Source organism: Octopus sinensis, linkage group LG25 (genome assembly GCF_006345805.1).
Source record: "Octopus sinensis linkage group LG25, ASM634580v1, whole genome shotgun sequence".
In the NCBI taxonomy this organism is placed as follows: domain Eukaryota; kingdom Metazoa; phylum Mollusca; class Cephalopoda; order Octopoda; family Octopodidae; genus Octopus; species Octopus sinensis.
Window position 1 is genome coordinate 19,190,235 of NC_043021.1, and position 12,876 is coordinate 19,203,110.

Below are 12,876 nucleotides of genomic sequence, written 5' to 3' on the forward strand. Positions count from 1 at the left end.
AAGAAACCCGTCATATATATATATTTATGTGTGTGTCTTTGTTGTCTGTCTGTCCCCCCACCATCATTTCACAACCAATGTTGTTTTGTTTATGTCCCTGTAACTTAGCGGTTTAAAAAAGAGAGGGATAGAATAAGTACCAAGTTTACAAAGAATAAGTCCTGGGGTCGATTTCTTTGACTAAAATCCTTTAAGGCAGCACTCCAGCAAGGCTGCAATCTAATGACTGAAACATGTAAAAGAAGCCTACTAAGTCCATGCACAGGGCTTTGGTTGGTCCCGGGATATAGTACAGAACACTAGCTGAAGGTGCCATTCAGTGGGACTGAACCCAGAACCATTTAGCAGGGAAGCAAACTTCTTACTGTACAGCCATATATACACACACACACACGCTTACAACTGCTCATATGCATTCACATACTCTATCTCTCTCACACACACACACACACACACTCCCTTGCTCTCTCTTCTGCACACTGACACCTACCTTGAATTCCCTGAACTTTTTGATGATGGGTTCGTGTGAGAGGAATGCAATGTCTTTGACATGGTAGTAAGTGTGGATGGCTCTGCTGCCATGTCCCACAGCCTTCTTCTTCTTTGGTTCTTGTGGATACACACCTTTCAGGATGCATAGACGCCTGTCAAAGAGAGAGACAAAAGAAAGCTGAAACACAGACAACTGAGGAGACAGTCACAACAAACAAGAATTCAAATGTGTGTCTGTGCGTGTATATATAGATATATATATATATATAATGATAAATCTCAGAGCGAGTTATAAACAGTAGCGGTAACACATTGTGTTGCATATTTGCCATTTGAATATGGCTAACCCATAAGGGTGGATGCTACTGTAGTTTGTAGCCCCAGGAAGATACCTCCTTCATCTGGCTATAGACACACTATCTGTGTCCTGTCAGATAACCTTATGGGTTAGCCATATTCAAATGGCAAATATGCATCACGATGTGTTACCGCTACTGTTTATAACTCGCTCTGAGATTTATCATTGTTTGATTCCACTTTTTCAATATCAGTGTCAATCGACACTGGAAAAAGTATATGTATTTGTGAAGGGATCTGAATTCTCGTCGACAACCATGATTGTCACACGCTGATGAAAGGTAAACTCGGGTACGTGTGTATCATGTGTTGAAGACGGGGAGGATGACTCCCTTCACAAATACTGACAGGATACAGAAAGTGTGTCTATAGCCAGCTGGAGGAGGTATCTTCCTGGGGCTACAAACTACAGTAGCATCCACCCTTACGGGTTAGCCATATTCAAATAGCAAATATGCAACACGATATATATATATATATTTTGCCAGCGCCGCCCCGACTGGCCTCGTGCCGGTGGCACGTAAAAAGCACCCACTACACTCACGGAGTGGTTGGAGTTAGGAAGGGCATCCAGCCGCAGAAACACTACCAGATCAGACTGGGCCTGGCACAGCCTACTGGCTCCCCAGACCCCAGTTGATGATATATATAATACAAATAAGAAAATGGAGAAACGAGTTTAGTTTGTTCATCAACTTTCGGATATTAGAATTTTGGATTATTTATTCCATTGGGACCCCTTTCATCGAAAACCGGTGATTGTCATACGCTGATGACAGGTCAATACCTAGAAACTACAGTCCGTGCGTATCACTTAGGTTGACGAGGGAAGGATGACCTCCCTTTGCAAATACCATAAGAGCACAGAAAGTGTGCCTAAAGCTAGCTGGAGACGATGATCTCCTGGGGCTACAAGCTACAGTAACACCCACCCTTAGTGGTTAGCCATATTGAGATGGCAAGTATACCTCGGATTATTTATTCATTCAACAAAATGAGAACCTCAATATTGTTCATATATATCATAAATAATCCAAAATTCTAATATCCGAAAGTTGATGAACAAACTAAATTTGTTTCTCCATTTTCTTATTTGTTTTATAAATTTACGGTAAAAATATTTATTTACCTTCACCCGTTTAATAAAATAAATTAATTAATTACAATGCAATTAAAAACATTTGTGTATTAAGAATCTGGGTACTTTACCAACAGTATATTGGATAATTGATATCCCATAGTGGGTTACACCCATAACCCCTATCTTACTTTGTATATAGGCGCAGGAGTGGCTGTGTGGTAAGTAGCTTGCTTATCAACCACATGGTTTTGGGTTCAGTCCCACTGCGTGACACCTTGGGCAAGTGTCTTCTACTATAGCCTTGTGAGTGGATTTGGTAGACGGAAACTGAAAGAAGCCCGTCGTATATATATGTATATGTGTGTGTGTGTGTGTGTGTGTGGGCATGTATATGTTTGTGTGTTTGTATTTGCCCCCCCCCCCAACATCGCTTGACAACCGATGCTGGTCTGCTTATCGCATGGCCAGGCCTGCCGTACACATCGCACTTGCCACTAATCTAATCTCCAACTTTTCACATCGGATCAACAAGGAAAGAAAGAAAGAAAGAAAGAAAGGACTGACCTGAAGTCTGGCAGAGAAAGTTGCAGTCTCTGAATTGCTTTCCTTCTCGTAATGAACTGGGTGGCTTCACCCTTTTCATACTGAAAACAGATAAAAAGGCAACTTTTAAAATCTTGCATTACAAAAAGCAACTATAAGGTTGTCCCAAAAGTTCGTAGAAAGTCTTGGAAAATAATGGTCTTTATTTTGAGGAATAATTTTTGTTGTTTTTGTTAGTACTTGGCGAGTAAAAATTCAATTTCCGCAAGTGTTTACGAACTTTTGGGACAACCTAATATTAAAATCTTGCATTACATTGGCGCAGGAGTGGCTGTGTGGTAAGTAGCTTGCTTACGAACCTCACGGTTCCGGGTTCAGTCCCCACTGCGTGGCACCTTGGGCACGTGTCTTCTACTATAGCCTCGGGTCGACCAAAGCCTTGTGAGTGGATTTGGTCGACGGAAACTGAAAGAAGCCCGTCGTATACATGTATATATGTTTGTCCCCCCCAACATCGCTTAGTGGTTCGGCAAAAGAGACTGATAGAATAAGTACTAGGGTTAGAAAGAATAAGTCCTGGGGTCGATTTGCTCGAGCAGAGGGGGTGCTCCAGCATGGCCACAGTCAAATGACTGAAACAAGTAAAAGAGTAAGAGAAAGAGTATAAAACCACGCACACACGCACAACACATATACATACATTTATATTTACACCCACCAGCAGCTATATTGTGCTTGTTTTCATTACTGCCCTCAACATTTGCTCACTATTCCCAGCAGCTTTTTGCCGTCAACACCACCAAAACTGGGCAAAATTATCGTTAAAAGAATGAAATTGTAAGGATTTTCTGGACGATAACTGACATGGCAAGAGCATGTCCATGTCTTATGTACGAATTTTCTGTTCATTCCACTGTTGTGCCTGTTTAATTATTAAAACTTATCATCATCATCGTTTAGCGTCCGTTTTCCATGCTAGCATGGGTTGGACTCATATATATAGCCAGCCTCGCCTCGCTTGTGCCCAGGACTTATTCTTTCTAACTCTAGTACTTATTCTATCAGTCTCTTTTGCCGAACCACTAAGCGATGTTGGGGGCACAAACATATATACGACGGGCTTCTTTCAGTTTCCGTTGACCAAATCCACTCACAGGGCTTTGGTCGACCCGAGGCTATAATAGAAGACACATGCCCAAGCTTCTGTGCCGGTGGCATGTAAAAAGCACCCGCTACACTCATGGAGTGGTTGGCGTTAGGAAGGGCATCTAGCAGTAGAAACATTGCCAGATCAGACTGGGCCTGGTGCAGCCTTCTGGCTTTCCAGATCCCAGTTGCACCGTCCAACCCATGCCAGCATGGAAAGCGGACGCTAAACGATGATGATGATGATGATGATATATATATATATATATATATGGAGGCGCAATGGCCCAGTGGTTAGGGCAGTGGACTCGCAGTCAGAGGATCGCGGTTTCGATTCCCAGACTGGATATTGTGAATGTTTATTGAGCGAAAACACCTAAAAACACCACGAGGCTCCGGCAGGGGGTGGTGACCCCTGTTGTACTCTTTCACCACAACTTTCTGTCACTCTCTCTTCCTGTTTCTTGAGTAACGCTGCGATGGACCGACATCCCATCCAGCTGGAGGAACACACACGCCACAGAAACTGGGAAACCGGGCCCATGAGCCTGGTTAGGTTTGAAAAGGGCGACGTTTATCGTTTATATATATATATATATACACACACACATAAACACAGGTGTATTGATAGATGCAAACATGAAAAATAGAACTCAAAATATGAGTAAAAGTATATTTTTATTAATATTTAGCAAAAGTAAGAGAGTGACTCAAAGTCTGAGTTCCATGCGTTTGATGAGTGCCAACGCACAAAACTCTCGAACCTTGAGTCACTGTTACTTCTGCTAAATATTAATAAATATATATATATTTTCCACCACATTTCTTAAAAATCGTGGTAGAGGCCTTGGTCTTGGGACCACTCATGTCCAGAAACTAAGGTTGGGGGTAAGCAAGGGCATGCTCCTCATAGGAAATCCAGCTCCAAAAAAACCTCATAATAGCAAAGGAGAATGGGCACCAGCCAGCCCAAAGGTTGGGGTGGGCTGCACCTGCCTACCTCGGTTATTATGGAATTGAGGTAGATCTGGCCACCCTCGTTAACAGGGACAAAATCCAGATTTAAAACACTGGATGATGATGATGATATATAAGATCACCATCATCATCATTTAGTGTCCATTTTCCATACTGGCATGGGTTAGGTGGTTTGACTGGGTCTGGTAAGTCGGAGAGCTGTACCAAGCTCCAGTCTGTTCTGACTTGGTTTCTACAGTTGGATGCACTTCTTTACATCCCTGCCACTTAGCAGTTTGGCAAAAGAGACTGATAGAGTAAGTATCAGACTTTAAACGAAGATTTAAGTACTGGGGTCAATCTGTTTCAAGGTGGTGCCCCAGCATGGCCACAGTCCAATGATTGAAACAAGTAAAAAATAACACTTGGTTTCCGTTTTGGTATTTCGCGTCACTTTTTGATGTTACTTACAGTCCTCATTTCCTCCAGGGCCTCTCCACATCTAGCAAGGGCAGAATTCTAGTTTAAGCACCCCTAATAATCCCTCATAACTATTTTTTAATTTCTGGAACTTTTGGACAATATTTGCAAATTTGTGATCTACATTCTTACAATTTTGAAAAAAAAAAAATTGTGTGATTTAAGGACAATTTAGCTGTTGTCTTTAGCACATCCCACAACCACCTGATACCTTCTGCATTTCTTTGTCACTCTGTTTTTCAATATTTTTTCCTCCCCATAAACACAATTAATTCCACCTCACCACGAATTCTAATTTAGTTCTAAAATCATTTGGTCCAAATCATCCCCAGTTTGCAGAGTCCCAGTCCAGTTTACCATATTTCTTCTCTTTTGGACAAAAGAACACGAGTCAACCGTTTCCCTGACCCAGTTTTCGTGATCCTGGATCTCACTATTTCCGACCATTTATATAAATATCAACAAACATACAAGAGGTGCAGGCATGGCTGTGTGGTAAGAAGCTTGTTTTGTCAACCACATGGTTCCAGGTTCAGTCCCACTGCATGGCACCTTGGTCAAGTGTTTTCTACTATATATTTCTTTACTACCCACAAGGAGCTAAACACAGAGGGGACAAACGGATTAAGTCGATTACATCGACCCTAGTGTGTAACTGGTACTTAATTTATCGCGCATGTTTGTACATGTTTGTATCGCACATGCGGCATATTCGTTTCTGAAGGCGAAGAAAGTTTTGAATAATGTTACTCCCCGATGTTTACATTTACATACGCGCAAGTCGTTGTAGGATCGACTATTTACGACTATATATATATATATATATTAACATTAAATTTCGAAATAATCGGAATCTTAATGAAAAGAAAAAAAACATTTTAAACGATTACGCGATGTTAATAGGATGTGATTTACCAATACATACATATATATACATACACGCGCATATTTTATAGATACATATAGAGACAGATATTTTTTTTAATATTTATACTAACATAAACATTTAAATGTATTAGATTTAAGCCTCCCTGAATCCTAAATAACAACAAACAACGCAAAAAAATACCTTTCTGTCTCGCTGCATTTTCGATGCCAGAAGCTGACCCACGTGTCTGGCGAGGTTTAGCAAAGATTACGGAGAGCTCCACCAGAAAGGGGGAAGTAACTGACAGCACTTCGTTCAAAATTGTTGTTTCCCCAAATAAATTGTTGTTGATCTCCCCTTGTAACGCTGGCCTGACCAGACACGACATCAAATGCGTTCCAACCGTGATCCTCCTCTACTATTTACTCTTTTACTTGTTTCAGTCATTTGACTGCGGCCATGCTGGAGCCCGCCTGTAGTCGAGCAAATCGACCCCCGGGACTTATTCTTTTGTAAGCCTAGTACTTATTCTATCGGTGTATTTTGCCGAACCGTTAAGTAACGGCGACGTAAACACACCAGCATCGGTTGTCAAGCAATGCTAGAGGGACAAACACATACACACACATATATATATACATATATACGACAGGCTTCCTTCAATTTCCGTCTACCAAATCCACTCACAAGGCTTTGGTCGGCCCGAGGCTGTAGCAGAAGACACTTGCCCAAGATGCCAGGCAGTGGGACTGAACCCAGAACCATGTGGTTGGTTAGCAAGCTACTTACCACACAGCCACATTTATTTTATTTATCTATCTATTTGTGTTTAGACATACTGTGTCTACGACTAAATCACTGAGACGAAGTATTCAGAGATGCCCCCCCACCCCAAATGAACAACAACATTTAAGTTGATTCTGTTGTGTCTGGGGGGTCAATGTAATCGACTTAACCCCTTTGTCTGTCCTTGTTTGTCCCCTCTATGTTTAGCCCCTTATGAGCAATAAAGAAATAGGTGACCCAGTTAAACACACAATAAGACCACTTATAATTTTTATTAGTTCCCTACTTGATTTCAGGGCATTGCTTACCCCTTCCAGTTTTCATTCTACCATCCTCTGCTTTGTCTTCTTTTCCAATTTATCACTTCTTTTCCTTCTCCCTTTTTTCCCCCCTTATCTTCTCTTTGGTTCTTCTTTTCCAGTTTATCCCCTCTCTTCCCCTTTTCTCTTTATCTCTCTTCCACCCACCTTATACTTATTACCTCTTTGTTCCCCTTTCACATATCTCTATTGTTCATTTCTCATTGTTCTGCTTGGTTCTCACCAGAACACAATGATTTAGATTAGGGTAGCATTGATTCTCTGAGTCATTGTCCTTTTTACAACCAATCAATGGATCAATTGAATAAGCCAATTAATAACACACCTATAATGACTACTTGTAACAGTTGTAGGAAATACGTAATGACCACTATTTATGCCTTGTCTTAGATACCTCAAACCTCCCATCCTCTGACGCAAGTCCCCCACCTGAAATGCCCCTGCCCCTCTCAAAATCCCTTGTCTTGCAAGTTACTTGGTGACCCTGCCAGAGTGAGTACCACATAAAAATTATCCAATCCACACTGTAAAGTGGTTAGCATTTGGAAGGGCATCCAGTTGTAAAAATCATGCCAAATCTAACCTTGCCTGTGCTAGTGCCATGTAAAATGTACTGAATCCACCCTGCAGAGTGGTTGATGTTAGGAAGGGCATCCAGCCGCAAAGACCCTGCCAAAATGGACACAGCAGCCTAGGGTGTTTTCTTATTTCTTTATGGCCCACAAGGGGACAAACAAGGACAGACAAAGGGATTAAGTCGATTATATCAACCCCAGTGCATAACTGGTACTTAATTTATCGACCCCGAAAGGATGAAGGCAAAGTTGACCTCAGCAGAATTTGAACTCAGAATGTCAACACACAAAATATCAATAAGCATTTTTCTTGATGTGCTAATGGTTTTGCCAGCTTGCCGCCTTCATTTTTTTTATAATATCGGGGTGAGGAGGGGCAGTTAATTAGATTCACCCCAGAACACAACTGGTACTTAATTTATCGACCCTGAAAGGATGAAAGGCAAAGTCGACCTCAGCAGAATTTGAACTTGGAATGTAAAGACAGACAAAGTACCTATTTCTTTACTACCCACAAGGGGCTAAACACAGAGAGGATAAACAAGGACAGACAAAGGGATTAAGTCGATTACATCAACCCCAGTGCATAACTGATAATTTATCGACCCCAAAAGGATGAAAGGCAAAGTCGACCTCGGTGGAATTTGAACTCAGAACATAGCGGGAGATGAAATACCTATTTCTTTACTACCCACAAAGGGCTAAACACAAAGAGGACAAACAAAGATAGACAAACGGATTAAGTCGATTATATCGACCCCAATGCGTAACTGGTACTTATTTAATCGTCCCCAAAAGGATGAGAGGCAAAGTCGACCTTGGCGAAATTTGAACTCAGAACGTAGCGGCAGACAAAATACTGCTAAGCATTTCACCTGGTGTGCTAACGTTTCTGCCTGCTCACCACCTTAAATGTTTTCTACCTGGCCAGCTCCTATGAACCGTCTGACCCATGCATGCATGGAAAATGGACATTAAACAATGATGATGTTGATGATGATATATATTTCTTAAACAAGAATGTTGTTGACAGTGACTTCGAAGTTTGGGCCAGCTAAGTCATCTTAGCTGGGCGAAAACTTCTAAGTCACTATTAACAACATTCTTGTATAAGAACCATTAGTTTGTACTCTACAAAAATATAGAGTAACCAATCAGATAAAGACAAACATTAATATGTGTATGTATGTGTATACATATATATACTCTTTTACTTGTTTCAGTCATTTGACTGTGGCCATGCTGGAGCACTGCCTTTAGTCGAGCAAATCGACCCTGGGACTTATTCTTTGTAAGCCCAGTACTTATTCTATCGGTCTCTTTTGCCAAACCGCAAAGTGATGGGGACGTAAACACACCAGCATCGGTTGTCAAGCAATGCTAGGGGGACAAACACACACACACACACATATATATATATATATATATACATATATACGACAGGCTTCCTTCAGTTTCCGTCTACCAAATCCACTCACAAGGCATTGGTCAGCCCAGGGCTATAGCAGAAGACACTTGCCCAAGATGCCACGCAGTGGGACTGAACCCAGAGCCATGTAGTTTGTAAGCAAGCTACTTACCACACAGCCACGTGTGAATATGGTTGTGTCTCCTAGTCTTGACATCATGTCATAGTTGTAAATGATTGTCACTGTCATACAAGCAGTGTCATTCATTTTCAATACTTTATGAGGACTATGGGGGGAAATATTACCTTGCTTGGAAACAGGTGAGGTTTGATAACAGAAAAGGTATCTGGCCATGGAAAATTTGCCTTAACAATTTCCACCTCACCTGTGCAAGCATGAAAAAGTAAACATTAAAAGAGGATGATGATGATGATGTTTTTTTAAAGATATAGTTAAAGTACGTTGACTTATTTTCTAGTGAAACAACAGTGTATCACCCTCTATAAAAGGTTGGAAAACACTTTTATGGAAGTAAACCTTTGGGAAAATACTGATATAGAAGTAATAAACCTTTGCAAGCTTAACACCAATACATCAAAAGATAACAAGATATATTTCATACACTTTTAAGAGTCAGTGTATCACCATCTATAAAAGGTTGGAAAACACTTTTATGGAAGTAAACCTTTGGGAAAATACTGATATAGAAGTACTAAACTTTTGCAAGCTTAACACCAAGGAATCAAAAGATAACAAGATATATTTCATACACTTTTAAGAGTCAGCTTTATTATTCGTTTGAAAATAAAAAAAACTTTACAAATGAAAAAAAAAACGTGAATAGAATTTTACAATAGAAGTGAAAACAGCAGTAATTGATTTCATAAAGATCTCATAAGAATGAATTAATTGTGGAGAATATGTCTGCTGCTTATGATGTTGTCCTTAATGCCAATCCTTTATCAAAGCTTTGTATCTCAACATGTAGCAACTGCTAGTGCACTATGATACATGAGATGAGAAGAACAGTTTCAATGAAGGATCCATGCTCTGGTGGACATAATCATGATACACAGAGATATTGGGACTTGTGTTCTCATCTGGGGTTGTTACAGTGAGAGACCTACTTCAGCTGCCTGAAACAGAGAGAAATGTTCTTGAATTTTCAAACCAAAGCCTTTATTATTTATTCAATCCATGTCAGTAGAATTATACTCGTTCCATCATTCGGTGCCAAAGATATTCTTGTATTTGGTATTCTCAACCTTGTGGTGCCACTTTCTTGCTCCACTTGAACCAGAGTTTATATAAATCTCCTGACACAGGAATTGAACTCATAGTCACCAGGTAAACTGCATTGCTTAATACTTGACACTTAATCAATGCTTATATATATATATATCGTGACGCATATTTGCCATTTGAATATGGCTAACCCATAAGGGTGGATGCTACTGTAGTTTGTAGCCCCAGGAAGATATCTCCTCCAGCTGGCTATAGACACACTATCTGTGTCCTCTCAGTATTTGTGATTGTGAAGGGATCTGACTTCTCGTCGACAACCATGATTGTCACATGCTGATGAAAGGTAAACACCTTGAAACTCAGGTACGTGTATATCATGAGTTGAAGACGGGGAGGATGACTCCCCTTCACAAATACTGAGAGGACACAGATAGTGTGTCTATAGCCAGCTGGAGGAGATATCTTCCTGGGGCTACAAACTACAGTAGCATCCACCCTTATGGGTTAGCCATATTCAAATGGCAAATATGCATCACAATGTGTTACCGCTACTGTTTATAACTCGCTCTGAGATTTATCATTGTTATATATATATATATATATATATATATATATATATATAATGATGATATATATATATATATACACATATGTATGCATGTATGTACTCCGAGTCAGGCAAAACAAGCAAAGAATATTACAGGCTTAAGGGTTATTAACCCTTAAATGGCAGGAAAAGGTTGCATGAATGTGTATACCAAACAAGCAAAAACCAAAAATATCTTTTCTTAGAGGTAATTCTTTAAGACCTATTTTCACTTTAAATAAATACAAAAACGATGAAATTATATTTTACATTCTCTTATATTATAAAAATAAAGACAAAAGCTTAATGAAAACATTTGAGCATGAATTCTTTTGAGATTCCCACAATGCTTTTGTCAAACGAATGTACAAATAGACAAATATCAATGTGCTTTTTCTACCCAGACCTAATTGAGGCATCACTTTTTTCTGTGCTATCCTCCTCATCTACCTCATTTAATGATGAAGGAAAATAAAAAAAATTAAATTAAAAAAAGCATCTTCATTGTTGTATAATTTTTTTCATTTGTAACATAACCCTTTCGTTACCAACCTGGCTGAAGCCGGCTCTGGCTCTGTAGTACAAATGTCTTGTTTTCATAAGTTTTGAATTAAAAATCTTCCACCAAACCTTAGTCACAATTTATGTTCCTAACACCAGCTGAATGATAACAGTTATTTTACTAAATTCTTTGTTATATTAAAAATTAATTGAAAGAAACACAGAGCATCTCAATAGAAATATGGTAACAAAAGGGTTAAAATATATAATAGAGAAACAATTCTTAACCCTTTTGTGACCAAACCGGCCCTGGATCTGAGTACAAATGTCTTGTTTTCATAAGTTTTAAATTAAAATCTTCCACTAAACCTTAGTCACAATTTATGTTCCTAACACTAGCTTAATGATAACTAAGTTATTTTACTAAATTCTTTTGTTATATTTAAAATTAATTGAAAGAAACACAGAGCATCTCAAAAGAAATATGGTAACGAAAGGGTTAATGTCTCCCATTGATAAGAGATACTTAAACTCAGGTGCATTTGACAAAGCAGATCCTCTCCTTTAATGAAGCACCTGTTGATGATATCTGCTGTTTAAGGATTAATATGAGAATGTCCTTAGTGTGGACAATGGAACAAGGAAAAAAATTAACCCCTCCCTCCCATGGAATAAAGGATTTGGTTTGAAACTCCAAGAATGTTTACCAAATGTGAAAGGCATTTGAAAAAGGTGAAAGAGTACAGTGCCTGGAATCAAGATGAGAACATTAGTCTGAATATAAACGCACGGCAATTCTTTCTACTATAGGGCACAAGGCCTAAAATTTTGTGGGTGTGGTTAGTCAATTATATAGAACCCCTCCCCCCCCCCCGGTACTTGATTGGTATTTAGTTTTGTCGACTTTGAAAGGACGAAAGGCAAAGTCAAACCTCAGCAGCATTTGAACTCAGAAGATAGAGAACTAGAAGAATGCTGCTAAGCATTTTGTCTGATGTACTAATAATACTTATTTCTTTATTGCCCACAGGGGGATTAATACCAATAAGCATTTTGCTTGGCGTGCTAATGGTTCTGCCAGCTTGCTGCCTTCATTTTTTTTATAATATTGGGGTGAGGAGGGGCAGTTGATTAGATTCACCCCAGAATACAACTGGTATTATTTTATCGACCCTGAAAGGATGAAAGGCAAAGTCGACCTCGGCGGAATTTGAACTCAGAACGTAGCAGCAGACGAAATACCTATTTCTTTACTACCCACAAAGGGCTAAACACAGAGGGGACAAACAAGGACAGACAAACGGATTAAGTCGTTTATATCGACCCCAGTGCGTAACTGGTACTTATTTAATCGACCCCAAAAGGATGAAAGGCAAAGTCGACCTTGGCGAAATTTAAACTCAGAACGTAACGTAGGGATTAAGTTGATTACATCAACCCCAGTGCGTAAATGATACTTAATTTATCGATCCTGAAAGGATGAAAGGCAAAGTCGACCTCGGCGGAATTTGAACTCAGAATGTAACGGCA

General features: G+C 39.7%; 1 protein-coding gene across 2 annotated transcripts in view; it reads right to left on the reverse strand.

Annotated features, from left to right (window-relative positions):
* Positions 1-6,251, reverse strand: part of LOC115224307 (pescadillo homolog) — a 31,123-nt gene extending 24,872 nt beyond the window's left edge. For both annotated transcript variants that reach the window (XM_029795150.2, XM_036513227.1), the window contains exons 1-3: positions 6,126-6,251; positions 2,495-2,574; positions 491-644 (exon numbers count right to left, since the gene is read on the reverse strand). In XM_029795150.2, the coding sequence (XP_029651010.1) occupies positions 491-644; positions 2,495-2,574; positions 6,126-6,143 (252 nt within the window). In that variant the 5' untranslated portion in view covers positions 6,144-6,251. The remainder of the gene's footprint in view (positions 1-490; positions 645-2,494; positions 2,575-6,125) is intronic.
* Between the last annotated feature and the right edge of the window lie 6,625 nt (positions 6,252-12,876).